This window comes from Carassius carassius, chromosome 15 (assembly GCF_963082965.1).
Source record: "Carassius carassius chromosome 15, fCarCar2.1, whole genome shotgun sequence".
Classification (NCBI taxonomy): Eukaryota; Metazoa; Chordata; class Actinopteri; order Cypriniformes; family Cyprinidae; genus Carassius; species Carassius carassius.
The window spans coordinates 12167978-12193697 of record NC_081769.1 but is presented as its reverse complement, the minus strand read 5'-3'; the positions used below and the strand labels follow the sequence as shown (position 1 = coordinate 12193697).

The window sequence follows — 25720 nt, the reverse complement described above, 5'->3', positions numbered from 1 at the left end:
CCCCTTTAAAACACACACACACACACACACACACACACTGACCAGCCATCTGTAGATAGAACCGTCTTTTCTGAACACACCGTCTACAAAACCCACTGTTCACTCTCACACAAGTACAGCACATGCCTGGAGTTCACTTTGAAGATAGAGGTGGCAATCACTTGTTCTATGGTACTGAAGCAGGACAGAGGACCGGTGTCTCTATGGTAAAAACTTCAGTTTGTGAAGAGCGATCACTTGTAATTTCTGGAAAAATGGCTTCTTTGTATGTTTTGATGGACTGACACATCTCCTAAATATGTTTATTTAGAGATTATCACTCATTAATATGTGCAAGAAGATTTGGCAGGCTTTACCTGTTTTGCCATAAAGATGAAGATCAGTATTCTTCTGCATTTGACGTTATTGCTGGTGAGGGCATCAAGCTTTGAAGATTCACCTGTGGATAAATTAACAGATGTTTCTGGTGGCAGCAGTCAGCATTTAAACTCTGTTCAGCATGGAGAATGTAGCTACAGTTTCATTCTGCCAGAACCTGAGGAGAGCAGGACTTGTAGCCTGCCAGAAGAACATGATGGTAATTATGAAGGTAACAGTGTCCAGAAAGAATCTCCACAGGGGAAGAAAAGCCGCTTAAACCAGTGGATCCAACACCTGGAGCTTGCCATGGAAAATTACACCCACTGGCTCCAAAAGGTAAGTCAACATCTCATTTAATGTGCTGCTGTTGACCAAAGCACTGCTGATGGAGAGTGAATGGATCACATACACTTAAAAATAAAGGTTCTTTAATGGCATCTGTTGTTCAGTGAAGAACTTTTAGCATCAAGGGATTATTTTTATTGTAAAAAATGTATTCTTTATAGTGCAAAACGTTTCTTATTATTATTCTTCACACTAAGAAAAAACGGTTTGCATCGCTGTGCAAACCCCCATTTGGCATCTAATTTCTTGCCCATTTGACAAGATATCTATTTTAGGCACATTTAATTTACAAATAATTGTTTAATGTTGTTGAATGTATTTATCTTCGTAGCGTATCACTGAATTTTTGCTGTTGTTGTTGTGGTAAAGGTTTTAAAGGGGTCATATGATGTGATTTCAATTTTTCCTTTCTCTTTGGAATGTTACAAGCTCTTGGTGCATAAAGAAGATCTGTAAAGTTGCAAAGACTAAAGTCTCAAATCCAATAACCGTATTTTCCGCACTATAAGGCTCACCGGATTATAAGGCGCACCTTCAATGAATGGCCTATTTTAGAACTGTTTTCATATATAGGGCGCACTGGATTATAAGGCGCATAGAATAGAAGATACTGCAGTCAAACGTTAGACTGGGTTTTCGTTATGCATCCACTAGATGGAGCTGTCCTAAATGGGAATGTCAACATTTTGACATTTTTTGAGAAAATTAAATGCTTTTAAGTGCGCCTTATAGTGCGGAAAATACGGTAGATATTCTTTAAAAAAGTTAAGAATCAACCACGTTCTCCTAAAACGGATCACCCCCCCCCCCCAAATGTTTACGTCACAATGTGGGAAGATTTGCATAATGTCGTCCAAATGTTCACACAAAGAAAGAAGGCGTAACTTTGATTCTTACTGTTGCTGCTGGCACCATTTCTTGGAGATGCTATGTTTCGTTGCGAAAGTGAAACTATTTTCTTTGGCCTTCCAAAAGAAGACACAAATAGAAATTAGTGGTTAAGTTGTATTTAAAGGTTAACTAAACCCCTGGTCAGAGCCTGACTCCACTCACTGGCAATATTTGAAAAATGCTGAAAAGTGGGCAGAGCACAGCGGATATAGAGGGGATGAACCGAGGGCGGGGCTGAGCACATGGGGCGTGAACCTGAGACCCGCAGTACGGATTAATTGACAGCTGCTGTCAGAGTCGCTAAAATGGAGAGTGACTGTAGTGACGCAAGTGTTCATTTGAAGTAGAGGACTTTTCTCCCCCACATTCACCTGAAGTGGATGATATCGAGGTGTCTGTGGACACAGGACCAGGGCCTGAGCCATATCAATTCAATCTGCTGGCTCAAACTGGGGTCTTACTCCCGCACCGCGTCGCTTTTCAGCATGTTGGGATGGTTGTTGTTTAATACAGACTGTAATAGAATGAAACACAGCGCGAGCTGTGGAGAAGCCCATTTCCACCTCCGTTGCGTTGGAGAAGCAATCCCGTGTAAAATGCAGTTTGCACACTCTAGCTCTAGGCGGGAACTCGCGGTCTTTCAGGCCAAGTGCATGCAACCACTGGTGCCTAATTTTAAAGTCTGCTGGAAAACTATGCAGTCCAGCAGTGCTGTCGCAACCAGCAACACAACACATATTTACCATCCTGACCACTGTACTAAATACAGATAAATCTACGCCGACTTGAAGCTATTCTAACTGATGCAATACTATGCTACTAACTAACTATGCTTCTAACAATACTAACGTTACACTAACAACTATGCTAATTAACTACATAGGCTACACGAAATAATCTAAATAAGTAAATAAATGCTATGCTAAATAGATGCTATAATAGTCTATCCCGGTTGTTTTCAATACTCGCAATTCCAACCCCTGACTCACTACAGTGATTTTGAAGGAACAAGATGCTTTTATACTGACGAGGGCATGGTAGCTCGTACCAAGGGGCGTGGTGAGCTGGAAACTGCTTACGTCACCTGCCACCGCTTACGTCACTTGCCACCGCAACATCCAATAGGAAAAATCAACTGCAGTAGCCACCGTTCAACCTGAAGAGGGCAGCACTCAGACGTTTTTACACCTTATATTGTAGAATTAAAACACTTTATACTCAAATGTCAAAAAAGTTACTCGAATCAATGATCAGCACTAATAAAGCCCCATTGTTACAGATCATTAACTAAAAAAAGTTGCTTTAGGGTTTAGTTACTCTTTAAACTGTTCCAGACTCATGGAACTCAAATGTTCAACTCAAATATTCAGACATGTACAGTGGATTTTACAAGGACAAGGACTGTTTCCTGTGAGAGTAGCCTACAATGCCAGTGTATGTTTCTATAAAGTGGGGCAATTTCAACTTTGCAAGGACAGTCTGGCGCTTCTGACTCAAAGCCTGTAAGTACGTTTTCATATGTAAAAGATTTGCCACTGATGATTCAAATGCAAGTTTTGAGCGGTGTAGAGTAACTGTTAGAGCTTGATATTTGTCATTTCTCCGATCACAAATGCAGACATATTTTTATGTTTACGCAACGTGAAAAGACAGTGTAAGTCATTATAATCAGTAATTATTTCCCCACTGGCTACAGCAAATGCCTAGTTTATAATGGGTTTTATTAGTTTTTCCAGAGTATGCTAAGTGGCGTAACATTTCTGTCACCAACTTCAGGTATTCAGCCAATCACAATGCACTGGAAAGCTGGCCAGTGAGCGTACACCTCGCTTTTCAGACCGATGAGCTTTATAAAAATCGACACGTTTCAGAAAGGCGGGGCATAGAGGAGCAACAATAATACATATTATGTGGAAAATAATATATATTTTTTTTAACCCTACACCCCATGAACATATTGTATTACACCACATACAAAAAATAATGATCCCTTTAATCCCAGAGCACAGATAAATTAGAATGAAACACTTCAGGCTCAGTTCTGGATCCACAATTTCTGTGTCTGTTCAGTCTCTCAATGTCAGGCATTACTTTGGGGAACAGCTTGACAGTCAAGGATTTGATCAGCCTCATTTCCTGCTCTTCAAGTTACAGTCTAATACATGGGTGTCAAACTCAATTCCTGGAGGGCCGGAGCCCTGCAGAGTTTTGTTCCAACCCTGCTTCAACACACGTACCATGTAGCTTTCAAATAAGCCAATAAAAAAAAACAACAACAAACAAATATACATATGCTTTTCAGATAAAAACTTGCGAATTGGTTAACAGCAAGTTCCCCTAAAACTGTAAGAGATCCAGTGGGACATTCCATCTAATTATATAGTAAAGTACAGTTATAGAAGTAAAAAAGAACAATTCTTCTTATAATTCACAGTGAAAATTTTTAAACATTTGACAAAAAATTATTTTCAAAATGGATATTAATTACATAATTTCAGATTATTATATATATATATATATATATATATATAATTTTATTTAAACAAAAAAATCTTGTTTTTTAATTACTCGAATCTTAAGAATTCATACAAATTTACCACCAAAACATTAAATAGTTTGGTAACACTTTACTTAAAGCCATTAGTTTTAATGCATAATTATGTGTCACGTCCCCGGGCTGATCTGTCTGTTTTTCAATAGTGTGTGTGGTTGTTTACACTTACCATGTGCTTCTGTGTCACCGTGGTGCCCGTCTCCGCCCTCTTGTTTCATTATTATCTTGTTATTGGTCACCATCACCTGCTCTGCATCATGATAATCACTCCTTCTCTATTTAGTCTCCTCATGTGTGCTGTCTGTGGTCAGATCGTCGTGTTCTCGTCCATGTCTCAGTTTTGTCCACATCTCCTGTTTAGCCTGCACAGAGATCGTGCCCGTTTTGTTTTCATTCTCTAGTTTGTTGTTTTTTCCCTCTTCCCCCTGCTTTCAGGCAGCGCTACTCTCCAGCCTTCCGTGCTAGCGATCACCGATCGCCGTCACTCTTCTTCTTCGCCGCGCCGCAGCGCCACCAGTTCCCCGCCTCAACAGCGCCCCCCGCCTCCCTGTCAGCTTATCTGGGCATTTCATCAGTGGATTTCCAAGTGGAATTCGTCCAGGAGGCTCCTTGGATCTGCTCCAGACTGCCCTGTTCCTGGATAGTTTTTCGTTAACTTTTTTTATTTTTTATTTTTTGTCCTTTTGAAATTTAAAACCAATCTAATAAACTGACCTTTTTGAGCACCTGCAACTGAGTTGCAGTCTCGCCTTGATAGAACGATCTGACCACCATTGACTCAGCAGGTACAGGTCCCCTCAGATCAGCTGTCACCCAGCAGGGCATTCTCTTGGGCCAGCATGCCTCCCAGTAAACATCCACGTCCCGGGAGGTTGAGTTCCTTAATGCCAAGTTGTCGGAGGTGACTGCCCAGCTCCAGGAACTTCGCAGACAGACATCTGCCAGATCGGAGGACCCCACTAGCCTTTTCTCTGCCCGTCATGACCCTGAGCCTCATGCCAACAACCCACCTCCCTATGATGGGAACCCTAACTCTTGCAGAGCCTTCCTGTCTCAGTGCTCCCTAGTCTTCGCCCTCCAGCCCCGCCGGTATGCCCAGGAAGAGACTAAGGTGGCTTATGTTTTGACCCTCCTCACAGGCAAGGCCCGTGACTGGGGAACTTCAGTATGGGAGGCCCGGGCTCCCTTTTGTGCTTCTTTTGAGTCTTTTCGACAGGAGATGGTCAAATTATTTGATCGTTCTGCTCGGGGTGATGAGGCGGCAGCCCAGCTGGCACGGCTACGGCAAGGAGGCCGTTCAGTGACTGAGTTTGCCATTGAATTCAAGACCTTAGCAGCGGCCTGTGACTGGAATGAGGGGTCTTGCAGAGCTGTGTTCCGTGCTGGTCTTGACGAGGAGATCCAAGACAAGATTGCCACCCAAGAACTTCCAAGTAGTATTGATGATCTGGTCGACTTGGCTCTCCGTGTTGAGAGCCGCCTTCGCCTTCGTCACCAACAATTGTCTGCTTGTACTTCTTGGAGGGTGGGAGAAATGACCAGCGAATCCACCCCGGTCCTGCCTCTGCCATCTCCTGCTGACCCTGAACCTATGCAGGTGGGACGTCTGCGTCTCACTCCCCAGCAGAAGCAAGAGAGACTCACCCGGGGTTTATGTCTCTACTGTGGGAGGGCCGGACACTTCGTCGGGAAATGCCCGCTAAAAGCCAGGGCCCATCAGTAACCAGGGGGATCCTGGTGGGCACATCTCCTCTTAATTTCCCCCACTCTTCCCGCACACTACTTCCCGTGGGTGTCCAGTTCGGAGGTTCTACTCACTCCTGTTCGGCCCTGGTGGATTCTGGGGCTGGTGGCAGTTTCATGGACACGGCACTTGCCAAGCAGTGGGGAATTCCTGCCATTCCCCTCTCTACTCCTATCTCTGTTCGGTCTCTTGATGATTCCCCTATCACCACCATCACTCACCTCACCCCTCCTGTAAGTCTTATCGTTTCTGGCAATCACCATGAGATAACCAAGCTGTACCTTCTTGACTCCACGAGTGCTCCCATGGTTCTGGGACACCCGTGGTTGGTGCAGCACGGCCCTCATGTGGATTGGGCCAGAAACTCAGTTTTGTCTTGGAAGCAGTCTTGTCTTGAGTCTTGTTTGGGTTCTGCCTCTTTTCCTGGTGCTGTGTTTCCTGTTGTGCAGGTGGATGATGCTGATCTGTCCGGGGTGCCGGAGGAGTACTGCGATCTGCGGCAGGTCTTCAGCAAGTCCCGGGCTGTGTCCCTGCCTCCTCACCGGCCTTATGATTGTGCCATCAACCTCCTCCCAGGCACTTCTCCGCCCAGGGGTCGGTTATATTCCCTGTCTGGTCCAGAAAGAGAGGCTATGGACAAATATATTCGTGAGTCCCTTGATGCCGGTCTCATCCGTCCCTCCTCGTCTCCTGCTGGCGCAGGATTTTTCTTTGTTAAAAAGAAGGATGGCTCCTTGCGCCCTTGTATTGATTACAGAGGTTTGAATGACATTACCATTAAGAATAGGTACCCCCTGCCCTTAATGTCGTCTGCCTTTGAACTCTTGCAGGGAGCCAAGGTATTCAGTAAGTTGGACCTCCGTAATGCTTATCACTTGGTTCAGATTCGAGAGGGGGATGAGTGGAAGACAGCATTCAACACCCCTTCGGGACATTATGAGTACCGGATGCTACCCTTTGGCCTGACAAATGCCCCAGCTGTCTTCCAGGCCCTGGTTAATGACGTGTTGCGAGACATGGTTAACAAGTTTGTCTTTGTGTACCTTGATGACATTCGCATTTTTTCTCCTTCACTTCAGGTACACACCCAACACGTGCGCCAGGTGCAACAACAGCTGCTGGAGAACCAGCTATATGTTAAAGCGGAGAAGTGCGTTTTCCACTCCAAGTCAGTTCCCTTCCTGGGCTATATCATTTCGGCAGAGGGAATCAAAGCAGATCCCGCTAAGGTAAGGGCCGTAGCCGAGTGGCCACCTCCAGACTCACGCAAGGCACTGCAGCGGTTTCTGGGATTTGCCAACTTCTACAGGCACTTCATCAGAAACTTTAGTCAGGTTGCTGCACCCTTGACAGCTCTTACCTCCACTAAGGTACCGTTTAGGTGGAATTTGAAGGCTCAGGAGGCCTTTAATGACCTGAAGTCCCAATTCATTTCTGCTCCTGTTCTTTGGTTTCCAGACCCTGAACGTCAGTTTATTGTGGAGGTGGATGCTTCTGAGATTGGAGTAGGTGTGGTCCTTTCTCAGAGATCCCCCAGAGATGGGAAGGTACATCCCTGTGCCTACTACTCTCACCGCCTGAGCCCAGCAGAACGGAATTATGACGTAGGGAACCGGGAGCTGTTGGCGGTCAGACGGGCCTTGGGTGAGTGGCGTCACTAGTTGGAGGGGTCAGCGCAGCCCTTCTTGGTTTGGACGGACCATAAGAATTTGGAATACGTCCGTTCGGCCAAGAGGGTGAGTTCACGCCAGGCTCGATGGGCACTCTTCTTTGGCCGGTTCAACTTCTCTCTCTCGTATCGCCCAGGCTCCAAGAATGTAAAACCTGATGCCCTCTCCCGTCTTTACAGTGATATTAAGAGAACCGGTTCATCAACTGAAACCATTGTCCCTAAAGAAATTGTGGTGGGGTCCCTCTCCTGGGACGTGGAGAGGAGAGTGCTGGAAGCCATACGAGAGAGAGAGGTACCAAGAGGGTGCCCGGAGGGTAGGCTCTTCGTGCCAGCTGTGCTACGCCCTGAAGTCCTCCGGTGGGGGCATTCATCCAAGGTAGTCTGTCATCCTGGGGTTCTGAGATCTCTGGCTGCTATCCGCTAGCGATTTTGGTGGCCATCCATGGCCCAGCACGTCAGGCAGTTTGTGTTTGCCTGCCCAATTTGCGCCCAGAACAAGAGTTCGAATCAGCCTCCTGTTGGTCTGCTACACCCATTACCCATCCCCTCCCGCCCCTGGTCACACATAGCCCTTGACTTTGTCACTGGTCTTCCACCATCGAGGGGTAACACCGTAGTATTGACGGTGGTTGATCGCTTTTCTAAAGCAGCCCATTTCATCCCCCTTCCCAAACTGCCTTCAGCTAAGGAGACAGCTCAAGTGGTGGTTGACCACATCTTCCGGATTCATGGCCTTCCGGTGGACGTGGTTTCTGATAGGGGGCCACAGTTTGTCTCCCGGTTCTGGAAGGAGTTCTGTTTACAGATTGGGGCCTCTACGAGTCTGTCGTCAGGTTTTCACCCTCAGACCAATGGGCAGTCCGAGCGGGCAAACCAGGTTCTGGAACAAGCTCTCCGCTGCCTGACATCCCATAATCCGAGTTCCTGGAGCCAACAGTTATCCTGGATTGAATATGCCCATAACTTCTTGCCAGCGGCGGCCACAGGTATGTCTCCATTTCAGTGCTCCATTGGTTTTCAACCTCCTATGTTCCCCTCACAGGAGCCCGATGCTGCTGTTCCGTCTGCCTTAGCCTTCGTCCGCAGGTGTCGCCGCACCTGGAGGAGGGCTGAGGAAACCTTGGCTCGGGTTTCCAGACGAACCAAAGCAGCGGCTGACCGTCACCGTACTCCTGCTCCCCATTACGTATGTGGTCAGAGAGTATGGCTGTCTACCAAGGACCTTCCTCTCCGGGTGGCTTCTCGCAAGTTAGCCCCCAGGTTCATGGTGCCATATCAGATCACCAAGGTATTGAGTCCGGTGGCGGTAAAGCTCAAGTTACCTCCCATACTTGGTCGGGTACACCCAGTCTTTCATGTTTCTCGGGTCAAGCCTGTGTTTCATTCTCGCCTTAACCCACCTGCTACTAACCCTCCCCTCCCCTCCCCGTCTAGTGGATGGTTCCCCAGCCTTCACTGTCAGGAGGTTGCTGGATGTCAGACGTCGAGGATTTCAGTATCTGGTGGACTGGGAGGGATATGGTCCGGATGAGAGGAGTTGGGTCCCGGCTCGGGATATTCTGGATCGGTCGCTGATCGAGGACTTCAACCGGGGCGCTCCTGGGGAGGGGGGTAATGTCACGTCCCCGGGCTGATCTGTCTGTTTTTCAATAGTGTGTGTGGTTGTTTACACTTACCATGTGCTTCTGTGTCACCGTGGTGCCCGTCTCCGCCCTCTTGTTTCATTATTATCTTGTTATTGGTCACCATCACCTGCTCTGCATCATGATAATCACTCCTTCTCTATTTAGTCTCCTCATGTGTGCTGTCTGTTGTCAGATCATCGTGTTCTCGTCCATGTCTCAGTTTTGTCCACATCTCCTGTTTAGCCTGCACAGAGATCGTGCCCGTTTTGTTTTCATTCTCTAGTTTGTTGTTTTTTCCCTCTTCCCCCTGCTTTCAGGCAGCGCTACTCTCCAGCCTTCCGTGCTAGCGATCACCGATCGCCGTCACTCTTCTTCTTCGCCGCGCCGCAGCGCGCCACCAGTTCCCCGCCTCAACAGCGCCCCCCGCCTCCCTGTCAGCTTATCTGGGCATTGCATCAGTGGATTTCCAAGTGGAATTCGTCCAGGAGGCTCCTTGGATCTGCTCCAGACTGCCCTGTTCCTGGATAGTTTTTCGTTAACTTTTTTTATTTTTTATTTTTTGTCCTTTTGAAATTTAAAACCAATCTAATAAACTGACCTTTTTGAGCACCTGCAACTGAGTCCCAGTCTCGCCTTGATATTATGCCTTGTAATGCACTGTTAAATCTCATGAATAATTGTAACCATAGATATAATTCTACTCAGCTATTCATTGTTACACATTCAGTAAGTGTAATGCATTAAATCATACAACAAACAAACCTTCGAATATTTATAATGCATTTTAACTTCAGTTACACTTATTTATGAAAAGATATAATGCATTACATTGTACATACCTTTATAATGAATTATACATAAAGTAAAGTTTTACCAATAGGTCATGAACAGATTACACAGATTCTATTGTAAATTCAGAAGCAGGTTTGACATCTTGTTTTAACTTTGCCCTGGTGTTTGGTTATCAACATTTTGCATTTTATATAATTTTACTGATAGTTAAATATCATTATTAATATTACCATACAAACTATATCTAGTCTAAAGTGATGCACTGTATATTCCCAGTAGGTTCCCTTCCAAGGACTTCAGCATTGTTTAATTTGTAATGCAAGAGAATTTCCTCCAGACTGCACAAAGAGCTGACACTAAACTCTTTGTTCTTCACTCATTGACCAGGTCACGGGTTGAGAGGTGTGCTTGTGGCATTGTAGTGACAGTAAGGATACATACAACCCGAATTCCGGAAAAGTTGGGACGTTTTTTAAATTTTAATAAAATGAAAACTAAAGGAATTTCAAATCATATGAGCCAATATTTTATTCACAATAGAACATAGATAACATAGCAAATGTTTAAACTGAGAAATGTTACACTTTTATCCACTTAATTAGCTCATTTAAAATTTAATGCCTGCTACAGGTCTCAAAAAAGTTGGCACGGGGGCAACAAATGGCTAAAAAAGCAAGTAGTTTTGAAAAGATTCAGCTGGGAGAACATCTAGTGATTAATTAAGTTAATTGATATCAGGTCTGTAACATGATTAGCTATAAAAGCTTTGTCTTAGAGAAGCAGAGTCTCTCTGTAAAGATGGGCAGAGGCTCTCCAATCTGTGAAAGACTGCGTAAAAAAATTGTGGAAAACTTTAAAAACAATGTTCCTCAACGTCAAATTGCAAAGGCTTTGCAAATCTCATCATCTACAGTGCATAACATCATCAAAAGATTCAGAGAAACTGGAGAAATCTCTGTGCGTAAGGGACAAGGCCGGAGACCTTTATTGGATGCCCGTGGTCTTCGGGCTCTCAGACGACACTGCATCACTCATCGTTATGATTGTGTCAATGACATTACTAAATGGGCCCAGGAATACTTTCAGAAACCACTGTCGGTAAACACAATCCGCCGTGCCATCAGCAGATGCCAACTAAACCTCTATCATGCAAAAAGGAAGCCATATGTGAACATGGTCCAGAAGCGCCGTCGTGTCCTGTGGGCCAAGGCTCATTTAAAATGGACTATTTCAAAGTGGAATAGTGTTTTATGGTCAGACGAGTCCAAATTTGACATTCTTGTTGGAAATCACGGACGCCGTGTCCTCCGGGCTAAAGAGGAAGGAGACCTTCCAGCATGTTATCAGCGTTCAGTTCAAAAGCCAGCATCTCTGATGGTATGGGGGTGCATAAGTGCATACGGTATGGGCAGCTTGCATGTTTTGGAAGGCTCTGTGAATGCTGAAAGGTATATAAAGGTTTTAGAGCAACATATGCTTCCCTCCAAACAACGTCTATTTCAGGAAAGGCCTTGTTTATTTCAGAAGGACAATGCAAAACCACATACTGCAGCTATAACAACAGAATGGCTTCGTCGTAGAAGAGTCCGGGTGCTAACCTGGCCTGCCTGCAGTCCAGATCTTTCACCTACAGAGAACATTTGGCGCATCATTAAACGAAAAATACCTCAAAGACGACCACGAACTCTTCAGCAGCTGGAAATCTATATAAGGCAAGAATGGGACCAAATTCCAACAGCAAAACTCCAGCAACTCATAGCCTCAATGCCCAGACGTCTTCAAACTGTTTTGAAAAGAAAAGGAGATGCTACACCATGGTAAACATGCCCCGTCCCAACTATTTTGAGACCTGTAGCAGAAATCAAAATTGAAATGAGCTCATTTTGTGCATAAAATTGTAAACTTTCTCAGTTTAAACATTTGCTATGTTATCTATGTTCTATTGTGAATAAAATATTGGCTCATGTGATTTGAAAGTCTTTTAGTTTTCATTTTATTAAAATTTTAAAACGTCCCAACTTTTCCGGAATTCGGGTTGTAAATGCATGCATACCAGAGGGCTTGTGAAAAAAGTGTGCTTAATTGTATTGATTATCCACCTGCAGGGTCTATCAAAAAAATTAAAAAGAAAGAAAGGCCACTTAAGTGTACTTAAAAGAATACTTTAAGAAGTGCAGTTTGTAATAAAGTCCAAATAAAAGCTGTACTTAAAAATCCATTTTAAATCACTATGTTTTAATAATCTTTTTATAAAAAGTACACTTGTTGGCTAACATACTAAAGCACATGTAAAGTTCTTCGTTAAATGCCATGTGTTATTTGATATAACATTTATGGTGTATATATTTTAAATTACACTAAATTGCAACTTCATTAACATAAAAGTTCAAAGAGAATGACATTAAAGTATATTTTAGTTTACCATAAAAGCTGATCTGTACATCTGACAGTCCAATTTAAGAATATTTCAAAGACAATAGAAGTAATTACCAAATACTTATGAAGATGTACATTTAGTACATACTATAATATGTTTTCATTTGCTTTTAGAGCATCTGTTGACCAATGAGAATATGCTTCCCATTTCCGTATACCCAACTGGAGTGCTGTATTCCCTCTTGATTTCAAACTGACATGGCTCTTTCCACACCTTCAAAACTGATTTTATGCATTCCTATCGGTCAAGCGCTTCGTCAGAGCTTTCTTTAGTGAGTAGGCGCCCCAATGGGGCAGGGTTATGTGTTTCTGGGCCGATGGGGGGAGACTTGATCTGTCCCTAAGAAAACACCCTCTGTCCCCATTTCCAGTCTCAGTGAGCCAAACCAGCCAGCAGTGAGGATGTGTGTGCATTCAACCATCCCTTAGGGACTATGTTCTACGTGAAATATGAGGACTGAAGATTGAAATGCTGCAGCAAATATCCAGTTTTATAACAAATATGGAAATATGTCCCTTCAGACTAATGACCGATGATTAATAGGGAAAAAGGGGAAATAAACTTTAATACTTCCATTATATGCCTTATATCTCTTAAGACTCTTCGTTCAATGTACATCACTTGAATTTTTCATTTTAAATACTTTTCAGATTACCTTTATTTATATATTTACATGTTTTAACTATTCAGACTTTTAATCTTAGTCTATAAAACTTGTTAATAAAACTATTAATTATTTTTAATAATCTAAACCATATTAATATATATTGTGTTAAAATAATACAGTTAATAATACAATCAAAAACGTACAGAAAAATAAAACAATCAAACAAACAAACAAACAAACAAATAAAAAAAGTCATGTCATTTCTACCAAACCAATTTTTCTCCATTTAACATAAAATAATAATAATAATAATAATAATAATAATAGACAACAGCATCACTGAACAGCATGCTTGAGATGAAATATAAGACTTCAATATTACTTGTAAGCAGAAACTTTTTGTGTTTAAGCTTCCTTCAGAATCAAACTAGTTACAAATAAATATTAAAATTGTATTTAACTGTGCATATTTAGGACACATTAAATGTTAGATATGAAATTAGCCTTAGTAAGGCAAAAAAGTTGGCCATTTTATTGTTATATTGTACTATATGTAAAAAAAAAAATAATTTTCATCACCTTCCCTAAACATAATTTAAGATAATTTACCTCATGTAATACACTAATCATTCAGAGTTTGTATTATCTTGACCTATTGAAAAGTCTTCTTGTCCACACCATCTATAAATCACAGCCTGTTCTCTTACCACTGATATTCGCTGAAAGAAATATGTGACTTGTTTAATCCCTGCCTGTGGCTGTTTGGTCCAGCTAGCAGTCTTACTAGGATGCAGGACACTAGATAAACACATCCTGTTCCAGCACTTCATCTGAGTGTTATACAGGACACTCCAGGCCCAGAGGACATACAGCTATCACTTTAATGCAGCGAGTATTTATACATCTTGGACTCCATCTCACTGAGAGCAGCTGAAAATATCTCTTCCTGTAAACACTGTACAAAGTGCTGATAAGCAGCCCAGAGAATGTGCCAGTCCTGAAGCGTTGCTCTGGGGGATGTGTTCAAATTATCTTTGTTGTGATACTGTAGAGTAAGAGTAAGCAGAAGTGTCATAATATCATTACATTTGTTGATATGTTCAATTTATAACTGGTGCTTTGCTTGGATAAAAGATTACGGTATTTGTTTCTGCTATAGGCATTACTGGCAAGTGGACAAAATCAAGTGAAATTTACAAGACATTGTCCATAGACTGGAGTACCATTTCAGTCCCAATATGACAGTGTTCATATACATAAAACAAGGTTAACAAAGTAATGGTTTGAGTCTTGTGTGGAAAGATTTGACTGCAAAACACTGAGAACTGAATCCCATTGGGGGCTGAACAAATACATTGCTGTTTTTTTTTTCAAGTTGAAAAAAAGTTTTACAAATACAAGTAATTATTATTCATAAATGTCATAGAGTTTTTAGAGAGACATGCCACTGACATTCTCCATCCTGAACTAACCTTGCCTTGTCATAAAAAGTCAAATTATCTGATTTTACAAGAAAGGCGCTGCCCTTGATATCAAGTTGTGAGTGTCTTCAGAGGTTCTCTCTATATGATATTGTTTCTTACTTTTATTTCACAGCACATTTTTGCATTTTGATTGCAAAACATGATTCGATTTTTTCAAAGGTTAAATATCAGTAAAGCAGTTTGCTCATCATGGGAAGATGTGTATTCAAGTCACTGACATTTTATCACCAACATGGGATTACAAACAGACTTTGTCTCACAGCTGTTTTGTTATTTTAGATGGAGTTTATAGGTAAATTTTCCTCATTCAGTGGAGTTTTTATCCCTGATTTTGTCTCAAAAATAAGGTAGTGGTCCTTATATTTAAAAGCATTTCACAAAAAGACATTACTAATGATACTTTGGGTATTTGAGGAATTACGATAAGGATTCCTCATTGTTTTTTCTCTATTTGGTTCCCACACTTTAATGTGAGAAAATGTACAATAAAATATAATATTATCTCATTCAGGGTGTATGTAGCTGCTCAAGACCAGACTGATTCAATCTTGCACAATGCCCCAGAAAGTACAGCTGCAAGTATTTCAAAATAATGAACTGTATGTGACTATGTATAAAGACCATAATGAATAATGTTATACAGAGCCAGTCAGTCTCTTTCTCTCTGTCTGTGTGTTTGCATACAGATTGAGGTCTTTGTGAAAGCGCGTCTGACAGAGGACACAACACACCTGCGGAATAATGCTTTACATAGTGAAATGACAGCCATGTTGGATCTTGGCACAAAAGTGCTTTCCCAGTCCACCCAACACATCAGGAGACTAACAGACATGGAGACACAGGTGTGAATTTATATCCAAAGGCATTCATCATAACATGCTAGCACTGGCTTCTAAGCATTCTTGGAAAATTATGAGTTTACTTGATAAGAAACATTGGATGCAGAGAATTATGGAGCTGAAAACTTTCTAATATAACATTAACCCAGCTAATATGTCATCATATAACAGGTTTTCAATCAGACTTCAAGACTGAAGGTTCAGTCAATGGAAAACTCCTTGTCCTCCATCAAACTTGAGAACAAACTGCTCCGGCAAACCAGTGAGATCAACCAACTTCAGGACAAAACAGAGTAGAGTGTCTTCGAATGACACTTTTTTGGCACTTTTTTCTTGACACATCTTTCACTTACACTTTTCATTTATTTTTTGTTCTTGTTGTTTTCTGGTAATTCTTGTCCTATTCATGTCTGTGTTCAGTGGCCTAGAGAAGCGTATGCTTAACATGGAGGCACGTCATCGTGCAGAACTGGGTTGGCTAAAGAGTGAGCGGACAAAGCTCCAGAGACTCCTGGTATCCCACAGCGCTTCAATACAGAGCCTGGAACTCAATCTAGAGCAGGTCATCACCAACAACAGCGCCCTCTACCGTGAGCAACTACAGCTGCATGGTACCATCAACAATCTGCTTAAAATACGCCCCAAGAACAAAGGTAAACAAATTGGAGATAAGAGTTACATATGCACAAAATACAACATGTCATGGATAATCAATGTAGAATTTGTTCCCACAACTTATTAATTCATTCCCTCATTTGTGAGGTCACAAACATTGTATTGTGCTGCACCGACAGTCCTATGATTAATTTCTTAGAATCTCTCTGCATTACATCATGTAGAGTTGTGACTGGTTCACATCAGGGGTGCTGCACACCATAAATATCCCATTTTGCTGCCAAGTTTTACTTGGATCTGAAACATTGTGTGAAATGTCACAGAGCCTCACTCTTCCCATGTCCCACTTCAACCTCCATGAACTGATACAGTATATGAGGCTGAGCATTTAGATTTAGTCACGTTATAGAGACGGATTCATTAACTTAAGCTTTTTAGAATTCAGTTGGTAGCACAAACACTGTGATTTGAGCAAAGGTCTCATTTTTATATCCACAAAGCTGTAACAACAAGTATTTGGGGTTAGAATGACTTACAATAGCTCACAAACTCTTTATTTTTTTTTCTTTCAGTAAAAGCAAACACTGAATGCAATCTTTACTTTTTATATCCATGCTTGTTTGAAGCAGTGAGTTCAAAAGTCTTCAAACAAATGGATGAGCAGAGAAAGTACAGAGACTGTGCCGAACTGTTCCGGGCTGGATTTAACAGGAGTGGAATTTACACCATCTACATTCGCATGCAAGACATGCATAAGGTCAGTCTAAATGGGATCTGATAACACAGCTACAGGAGTCAGGCCAATAGTGTTGCATTTGTCATGTTTTTTTATTTTTGTGGTGGATGTTTCCCCATGCATAATATTTCTTTCCTTCTAAAGTGAAGTGGATAATTTCTTAGTTTTAACATACTTTCTCCTTCCGTAATGTGATGAGACAACTATAAACATGCATTTTGTTGTTGACTTTTACTTCAGAATCTAGCTACTGTTTTTCTCTGGTACTTTCAACATTAACAACATACTATGATGGCAATGACAATTTGTGAATTTGTATGATCACAAACATGTTTTGGTATGATCTGCTGATTACTGAAGATAATTAATATACAGGCAAATCAGTGACTCTTGAGTTAAATTTTATTTTCAACATGTTTAGCATAGATTTAGAGCTATGTGCAACATACTGAATAAATTCATAAAAATACACAAATCCCAGACATTTTATGTTTGCTTTTTCCGGAGTTATGGGCCAACAGTATGTCTGTGTCAGAGTACACTGTATCAGGTATTGGCTACCTCAGGAAAAGCAAGAGCTGTAAATACTCTTGGCTGAACTCTCAGAGTAACAGCTGGGTGGATGCTGCACTCCAGAACTTACACTGCCTGTACATGCCTCGTAACTTATTTCTGAGTTCTGGTGCTGTCAGTGGCAAGCCCATTATTACATTTAACCTGGCCTATGCCCATATTAGCAGAAGAGCAATGTTCTATAAAAAAATTAACCTGATCAAACTACTTCTACTTTAGTTTTTAAGTGGAAAATTGTGAATTTGCAGTCATAATTTCAACTCTCAGTAATTCAACAACTTTAAAGGTACTTCCTAAATAATCAGAATTTATATGAGTAGATTTTGATTGTAGTTTTGTTTTGCTTACATTGAAATTGCACAAATGCTAATTTTCCACTCAAGTACAATTGTCCTTAAAACCAACCCACCGTGCTCAACAGTACTGGTTCTAAATTATGATTAAAACCCTTGAATTTAAGGAAAATAAATGCCATAAGCCTCCATCTTATCCTGTTGTATCTCCTCCTATAGGTTTATTGCAACATGGAAAGTGCTGGTGGGGGCTGGACCGTCATACAGTTGAGGAAAGATGGAACGTTGGACTTCCACAGAACCTGGAATGAGTATAAGATGGTAAGTCTTATCAATAAATGTCAATAAATGGTCAATAAATCTCCTTGGACATCAGCTAGTTTTATGACTGAAATCTAGTTTGTGTAACAAATGGAGCTCAAGCATATTTCAGGCAGACCACGGCATGACTGCAGCATCAGCTGACACTCAGCTGATCGTAACTCCTCCTACTACAAATAATAAAACATATAAGCTCACCCATACTCACACTTGCCATAGTCTGTTGCACAGACATGCGTTTAGTCAACCTTGAGCTCTGTTGCACAGATATGTGCTTACCCTCCTGCATCCCCAACTCCTCTTTATGCAAATACATGATCACTAACTGCTTACCAACAGAGATATATCATTTATCCAGTTCATTGCTAAATTTGTCTCAGTGAGGTTTGCCTGTGGATAGCTCAGAATCTGAACCCTTCAGAGCAAAGCCTGCCGCCAAATATAAAGTTCAGGACCCCTTCAATAATCTTAGGGTATATTCACACCTGTCTTGTTTGTTTCGATTGAGTGCGATTGCTGCTTTCTCACCTGCCCAAACAAACTGCACCAAAGGGGGAAACGAACTCTGGTACGATTCAACCGAACTAAATGAGGCAGGTGTGAAAGCACCCTAAGGTCTTGATGAAGAGATTAGGACACATCGTTTTTGAACAAAGCAATCTAGCAGTGCAGTTCAGCATGTACAAAGGATATTGAAAGGTCGACTCACTGGTTTGGTTTGTACTTAGTAGTGCTGATCGAGGCCTGGCATTAACTCCCAGAAGTGACAGGCCTGGCACACAGAAAGAGGCACATTGCAACTGCCATCTTGATTTGGTTCATTTAGAAGACATGATTTGCCTGTAGTATTGCCCCACTATTCTTGTCTTGTTATGGGTAATATCTCCATGATACAGTGCGGCTGTCCCATAACAAATCCTATTAGGCCTTTATGAAAAAAAAAAAAAGAAAAATTTATGGAGGCTTTTGTCAAACACCAACTAAATTTATTTATTTATATTTATTTTATTCTAAGATTTACATTGGGAAAAAACATAATCCATCACATGACATGCTAGAGAGAGAGAGATTATTTCCATAAATTAAGAATTATTTTCCCAGTGGGCATGATCTTATGAAAACATACAAAATTCATACAAATTCACCATCAGTTTTCTGAGTAGTGAAACAGACCATTTTTATAAATTTCTACCCGCATTTTGGTTAAATCTTGGCCACAGTTTAACTATATTAAAATGATTGGACAAAATAATACATTGGATATTGTTGGACAGTTAGCATTGTACTTGCTTGCAATGTTTAGTAGCTAGTGGCTAGTAGGACTACCGTATTTTCCGGACTACAAGTCGCACTTTTTTTCATAGTTTGGCTGGTCTTGCGACTTATAGTCAGGTGCGACTTATTTATCATAATGAATTTGACATGAACCGAGAGAAATGAATCAAGAGAAAACATTACCGTCTTCAGCTGCGAGAGTGCGCTCTATGCTGCTCAGTGTTCCTGTAGTCTACCACTGAAAACATAGAGCACCCTCTCACGGCTGTAGACGGTAATGTTTTCTCTTGGTTCTTGGTTCTAAATGAATGCGACTTATAGTCAAGTGCGACTTATATATGTTTTTTTTCCTCGTCATGGCGTATTTTTGGACTGATGTGACTTATACTCAGGTGCGACTTATAGTCCGAAAAATACAGGTAGTAGCTTTTAATAACATATCTGTTTTAAACATTGTCTGGTCTTCTAAATAGGATTTTGACTGTCCTTAGTTATCTGGTAAAGTAAATTTTCAAGTAAATTATTATTTTGAATTCTAGGCACTTGGTTGAAGGTTGAGCTAGGAAATATAACAAATAGCTTCCCAAATGAAAATGTAAAAATTCAGTTTTTTTGTGCATTAGATTTAGGAAAAAATGGTAACACTTTAATATGATAATCCACTTTAGACTTTCTACTAATAATATATAAGTTTGTAACTACAATGTCAACTACTAGTCATTATAGAATGTCTGCTTAATATATGCTAACACTTTATTTTGATGGCCCTCAACACAATTTCTACTGATTGTATATATCTTTCCATGGCCATGTCAACTTATTCTATACTAACCCTAAACCAAAACCTAACAGACTACTAATACTCCAATGAGAGTTAGTTGACAAATACAAAAATTCATACAAATTCTACATCAGTTCGCCGAACTGTAAAATACTAGTACAAATATCCACCAATTGTCAAGATAGTGTGTCTAAATAGAAGAAGTCAATGGAAAGTCCCTACCATTATAAAGAAACAAAATGTGTGTGTTTGTGTATTTTAGGGCTTTGGGAGTCTGACTGGAGAACACTGGTTGGGAAATGAGCTGGTGTACAAGTTGACCAATCAGAATCAGTGCACTCTTAGACTGGAGCTGACGGACTGGGATGGCAAACTAGCCTTCTCCCAGTATGACAAGTTTTACCTTGGTAGTGAGAAACAAAACTACAGGTAGAGAGTTGGGTAAATTTACTAAAGTTTAAACTCATTGCTCTTTCAACCCAGCATTGTTTGATGACATACAGTATTTGTTGTTAAAACATTGCACTGCTTTTCTGTGCTGCTTGACTAAACTCTTCATACCCGCTGTTACCACACATACAGAGACATTAAAACAAATACATCCTTTTCGCACATTCAGTTTGGCTAGAGTGTTATTATTCATTATCAGAATATGTTTGTTTCATGACACCCAGTTGTTTCACAGGAAGCAATTCAGCAAATTTTCCCAAAATGCATCTAGGTGTGTCATTAATGCAGATTATGCAGTTAGTGATAGTTTTTGAGCAGGGGAGTCAAACTCAGTTCCTGGAGGGCTGCAGTCCCTGCAGAGTTCATTTTTAACTTTACATGCATTCCTACAATGGTGCAATTTGTGGTAAAATGCTGAAAATTTGCAAGCGACTTAAAATGTTTGCAACAAATGTTAACACCTTATAATAAGGTGTAGCAATGAACCAATGTAAAGCATTTACTAATCTAGTTTATTATTAATTAATAAATATGCTATTATACAGTTTTTTTGTTTGTTAAACCATGAATAAATACAATTACAAATATAAAATATAACATCAGCCAAGCATTGCTTGTTCATAATGTGTGGTGCATGAACTAATGTTAATGTACTGAAACTTATTTGAAACTTAAATGTTACAATATATTCAGTATATAAACAAGCTGCAGTACTGCTTTTTTATACTCTCTTATTATCTACATCTCTTTCTGTGTTAGGTTGTTCCTGAAAAGCTATAGTGGTACAGCTGGCAGACAGAGCAGTTTGGAGATAAATGGGGCTGACTTTAGCACAAAAGACATGGATAATGACAACTGCATCTGCAAGTGTGCACTCATGCTCACAGGCGGTAAGCTAAGTCAAGTTAAGTCAAGTCAAGTCACCTTTATTTATATAGCGCTTTAAACAAAATACATTGCGTCAAAGCAACTGAACAACATTCATTAGGAAAACAGTGTGTCAATAATGAAAAATGATAGTTAAAGGCAGTTCATCATTGAATTCAGTGATGTCATCTCTGTTCAGTTTAAATAGTGTCTGTGCATTTATTTGCAATCAAGTCAACGATATCGCTGTTGATGAAGTGACACCAACTAAGCAAGCCAGAGGTGACAGCGGCAAGGAACCGAAACTCCATCGGTGACAGAATGGAGAAAAAAACCTTGGGAGAAACCAGGCTCAGTTGGGGGGCCAGTTCTCCTCTGACCAGACGAAACCAGCAGTTTAATTCAGATTGCACAGAAGAATCATCTGTTTCCTGTGGTCTTGTCCTGGTGGTCATCTGAGACAAGGTCTTTACAGGGGATCTGTATCTGGGGCTCTAGTTGTTCTGGTCTCTGCTGTCTTTTAGGGCTGTAGAGGTCTTCTCTAGTTGCTGATCCACCATCTGGTCTGGATACTGACTGGATCCGGGTGACTGCAGTGACCATCTGACCTGGATACAGATGGAACTGGTGACTACGGTTACCTCAGAATAAGAGAGAAACAGACTAATATTAGCGTAGATGCCATTCTTCTAATGATGTAACAATACATCCCATAACGGAAGTGTTCCCGGTTCTGTTTTACCTAATTAATGCAGCCTAAATACAATGCAGCCTCCCAAACAATGTTAGGGAAGTTATTCCAGAGTTTAGGCACTAAATAGGAAAAGGATCTGCCGCCCGCAGTTGATTTTGATATTCTATGTATTATCAAATTGCCTGAGTTTTGAGAATGCAGTGGACGTGGAGGACTATAATGTAACAAGAGCTCGTTCAAATACTGAGGTGCTAAACCATTCAGGGCTAAACCATTCAGCAATATTTTGTTTGTTTATTAAGTGTGCAGAACAACCACCCAATAAAGCACTACAATAATCTAACTTTGAGGTCATTAATGCGTAGATTAACATTTCTGCACTGACATTGAGAGCATAAGTAGTCATTTACCGTATTTTTCGGACTATAAGTCGCACCTGAGTATAAGTCGCATCAGTCCAAAAATACGTCATGATGAGGAAAAAAACATATATAAGTCGCACTGGACTATAAATTGCATTTAATTAGAACCAATAGAAAACATTACCATTATCAGTGCTCCCTCTCGCGGCTGGAAACGTTAATGTTTTCTATTGGTTCATTTCTCTTGGTTCATTTCTCTCGGTTCATGTCAAATTAATTGATAAATAAGTCGCACCTGACTATAAGTCACAGGACCAGCCAAACTATGAAAAAAAGTGTGACTTATAGTCCGGAAAATACGGTAGATATATTTTTGAGATGGAAAAATGCAGTTTTACAAATGCTAGAAGCGTGGCTTTCTAAGGAAAGATTGCTATCAAATAGCACACCTAGGTTCCTAACTAATGACGACGAATTGACAGATCAGCCATCAAGTCCTAGACAGCATTCTAGGTTATTACATCCAGAGGTTTTAGGTTCTAAAATTGAGACTTCTGTTTTTTCAGAATTTAGCAGTAAGAAATTACTCGTCATCCAGTTTTTTATATCGACTATACATTCCGTTTTTCAAATTGGTATGTTTCGTTGGGCCACAAAGAAATATAGAGCTGAGTATCATCAGCATAACAGTGAAAGCTAACACCATGTTTCCTGATGATATCTCCCAAGGGTAACATGTAAAGCATGAAGAGTAATGGCCCAAGTACTGAGCCTTGAGGTACTCCATACTGCACTTGTTATTGATATGACACCTCTTCATTCACTGCAATGAATTGATGGCAGTCATATAAGTACGATTTAAACCATGGTAATGCACTTCCATTAATGCCAACAAAGTTTTCTAGCCTATGCTTAAGAATGTTGTGGTCAATAGTGTTGAATGCAACACAAAGATCCAATAGCACTAATAGAGAGATACAACCACGATCAGATGATATGAGCAGGTCATTTGTAACTCTAAGGAGAGCAGTCTCAGTACTATGATACGGTCTAAATCCTGACTGGAAATCCTCAGAGATACCATTTTTCTCTGAGAAGTAATATAACTGTGAGGATACTACATTTTCTAGTATCCTGGACAGAAAAGGGAGATTCGATTGCAGTAGACCAGGGCAAAGTTTATCCTTAAATGTAACAAAACTTAATTTCCTTTGACTGTAAAAGTGCTGTTAGCATCTGGGAGTAAAGCAGATGATGATCAATACTGACACTATTCTGAACCATATTTCTAACACGACTCTCTTTTTTCATTGTTCTTCTGAAGGCTGGTGGTTTGATGCCTGTGGCCCATCAAACCTCAATGGCATCTACTACACCTCTGGACAAAATTCAGGCAAACTTGATGGCATCAAGTGGCACTACTTCAAAGGCCCTAACTACTCTTTACGTGCCACCACCATGATGATCCGCCAGTTAGATTTTTGAGAAACTGATCAAATTCTTACACATTTTCTCACAATGAATGAAATTATACAGCACACTGTGTAACTGGCTAAATATTTTAATCAAGTTTGTGTGGTAAATTCAGTGTCAAACTGCCATACTTCTGGTGTCATACTGGTGTCATCAGCTTTCAGGAAATTCATTAACTGGGTTCTACAGTCTGTTTGGTTACACTTTATTTTGATAGTCCACTTTAGACATTGTACTAACTAAAAAGTAACTTTGCAACTACAAGTCAACCAACTCTCTTTAGAGTATAAGTAGACTGTTAGGTTAGTGTAACAGCTACTATAGGTTTAGGGTTAGTACAATAAGTTGACATGTATTTGCTAAGATGCTTACAGTCAGTAGAATGTCCATTAGGGAACCATCAAAAAAAAAAAAAAAAAGAAAAAAAAGGTAAAAATATCATACTCGATATGTTTCATTGTTTGTCTTTGTGGTAAATATTGTTTCTAGAATAATTTCTGAACTTGGATTGTTTGTTGATTTATGAACTGTAACCATATGTTTATAGTTAGTTAAATGCAGTTGCTGTATATTACATCTTATAGTATTACAACTGTATGCAGTAAAAGTTGCTTATAACAGTCTGCATTTTTTTTCATCATATATAGTAGTGGAACTTACCTTTAACCATTAATAGGTTTTTACTGTAGCATTTTATATACAGTACTGTAGTCTTTTTTTTACAGTGGCAAAGCATCCTTACTGTAAGTCAGATGTCAAAAAAGGTCAAATTTGCTTACATTGTTCTAAATAAAATACAATAAAACTAATATGCAGCTTTTCTGCATCAGATACAGGTAACATGTTTCATAGCTTGGCAATGTTTTGAAGATGGTAAAATGCTGTTAATTCAAAAAAGCCAACTTTTTTATATTTTCAATATATTGCACACGAACTGAAATAGTTCAAGAGTTTTTGTTTTAATTTTGATGGTTATGACTTACAGCTTAGGAAAATAAAAAATTCTGTTTCTCAAAGAATTGGAATATTTTCTCAAAGATCAAATCAAAAAAAGATTTACAAAACAGAAATGTTCAAGATCTCCAAAGTAGGTTTAATTATGTACTCAATACTTAGTTGGGGCTCCTTTTGCACGAATTAATGCTTCAGTGCAGCGTGACATGGAGGCAATCATCCTGTGGCACTGCTGAGGTGTTACTGAAACCCAGGTTGCTTTGATAGCGGCCTTCAGCTCCTCTGTATTGGTTGTCAGATGGTACAGATGTTAGTGCTAAAGTCCTGCTGCAAAATAAATCAGCTTGTCAGCAGATGGAAGCATAAACTGCTCCAAAATCTCCTGGTTGATGGCTACATTGACTTTGGACACAATGGAGCAACACAAGCAGATGTCACGGCTCCCCAAATCATCACTGACTTCAGAAACTTCACACTGGACTTCAAGCAGCTTGGATTCTGTGACTCTCCAGTCTTCCTCCAGACTCCAGACCTTGATTTTCAAATGAGATGCTAAATTTACTTTCTTTTGAAAAGAGGACTTTGGACCACTGAGTGTGGTGACTCTTGATGCGCTGATTACGGCCTCTGTCCACTCCTTGTGAAGCTCTTCCAAGTTCTTGAATTGGCTTTACCTGACAGTCTCCCCAAGGCTGTGGTCATTCCTGTTGCTTTTGCACCTTTTCCTACCACACTTTTTCCATCCAGTCAACTTTCTATGAATATATTTTGATACAGCACTCTGTGAACAGCCAGACCTTTCAGAAATGACCTTCTGTGGCTAACCCTCCTTGTGGAGGGTGTTGAGTATTGTCTTCTGGACAACTGTCAAGTCAGTAGTCTTTCCCATAATTGTGGTTGCCGTTATAAACTAGCCCAGGAGGTACCCAGTATTTATACTCAAAATTAATCAAACTAATCAAGTTCAAAATGGAAT

At 40.5% G+C, this 25720-nt stretch overlaps 1 protein-coding gene across 2 annotated transcripts; it reads left to right on the top strand.

The window, feature by feature from the left end:
- Nucleotides 1–24327, top strand: LOC132158103 (angiopoietin-1-like). Of its 2 annotated transcripts, none has more exons than XM_059567374.1 (9): nt 1–696; nt 15198–15353; nt 15522–15643; nt 15771–16003; nt 16595–16722; nt 17787–17888; nt 20207–20373; nt 21154–21284; nt 23642–24327. In XM_059567374.1, exons 1-9 carry the CDS (start codon nt 373–375, stop codon nt 23800–23802), a joined length of 1524 nt encoding a protein of 507 aa, XP_059423357.1. In that variant the 5' UTR covers nt 1–372; the 3' UTR covers nt 23803–24327. The 2 variants fall into 2 exon arrangements, with proteins under 2 accessions (XP_059423357.1, XP_059423356.1); XM_059567373.1 differs by having other exon boundaries at nt 16592–16722.
- Nucleotides 24328–25720: the final 1393 nt, after the last annotated feature.

Excerpts from the sequence above, each read along its gene's own strand:
- LOC132158103 (XM_059567373.1), top strand. The coding sequence starts at position 373 with ATGAAGATCAGTATTCTTCTGCATTTGACGTTATTGCTGGTGAGGGCA. Across the intron at positions 15,354-15,521 it reads TAACAGACATGGAGACACAG|GTTTTCAATCAGACTTCAAG; the intron begins GTGTGAATTTAT and ends ATCATATAACAG. Across the intron at positions 15,644-15,770 it reads CAACTTCAGGACAAAACAGA|TGGCCTAGAGAAGCGTATGC; the intron begins GTAGAGTGTCTT and ends GTCTGTGTTCAG.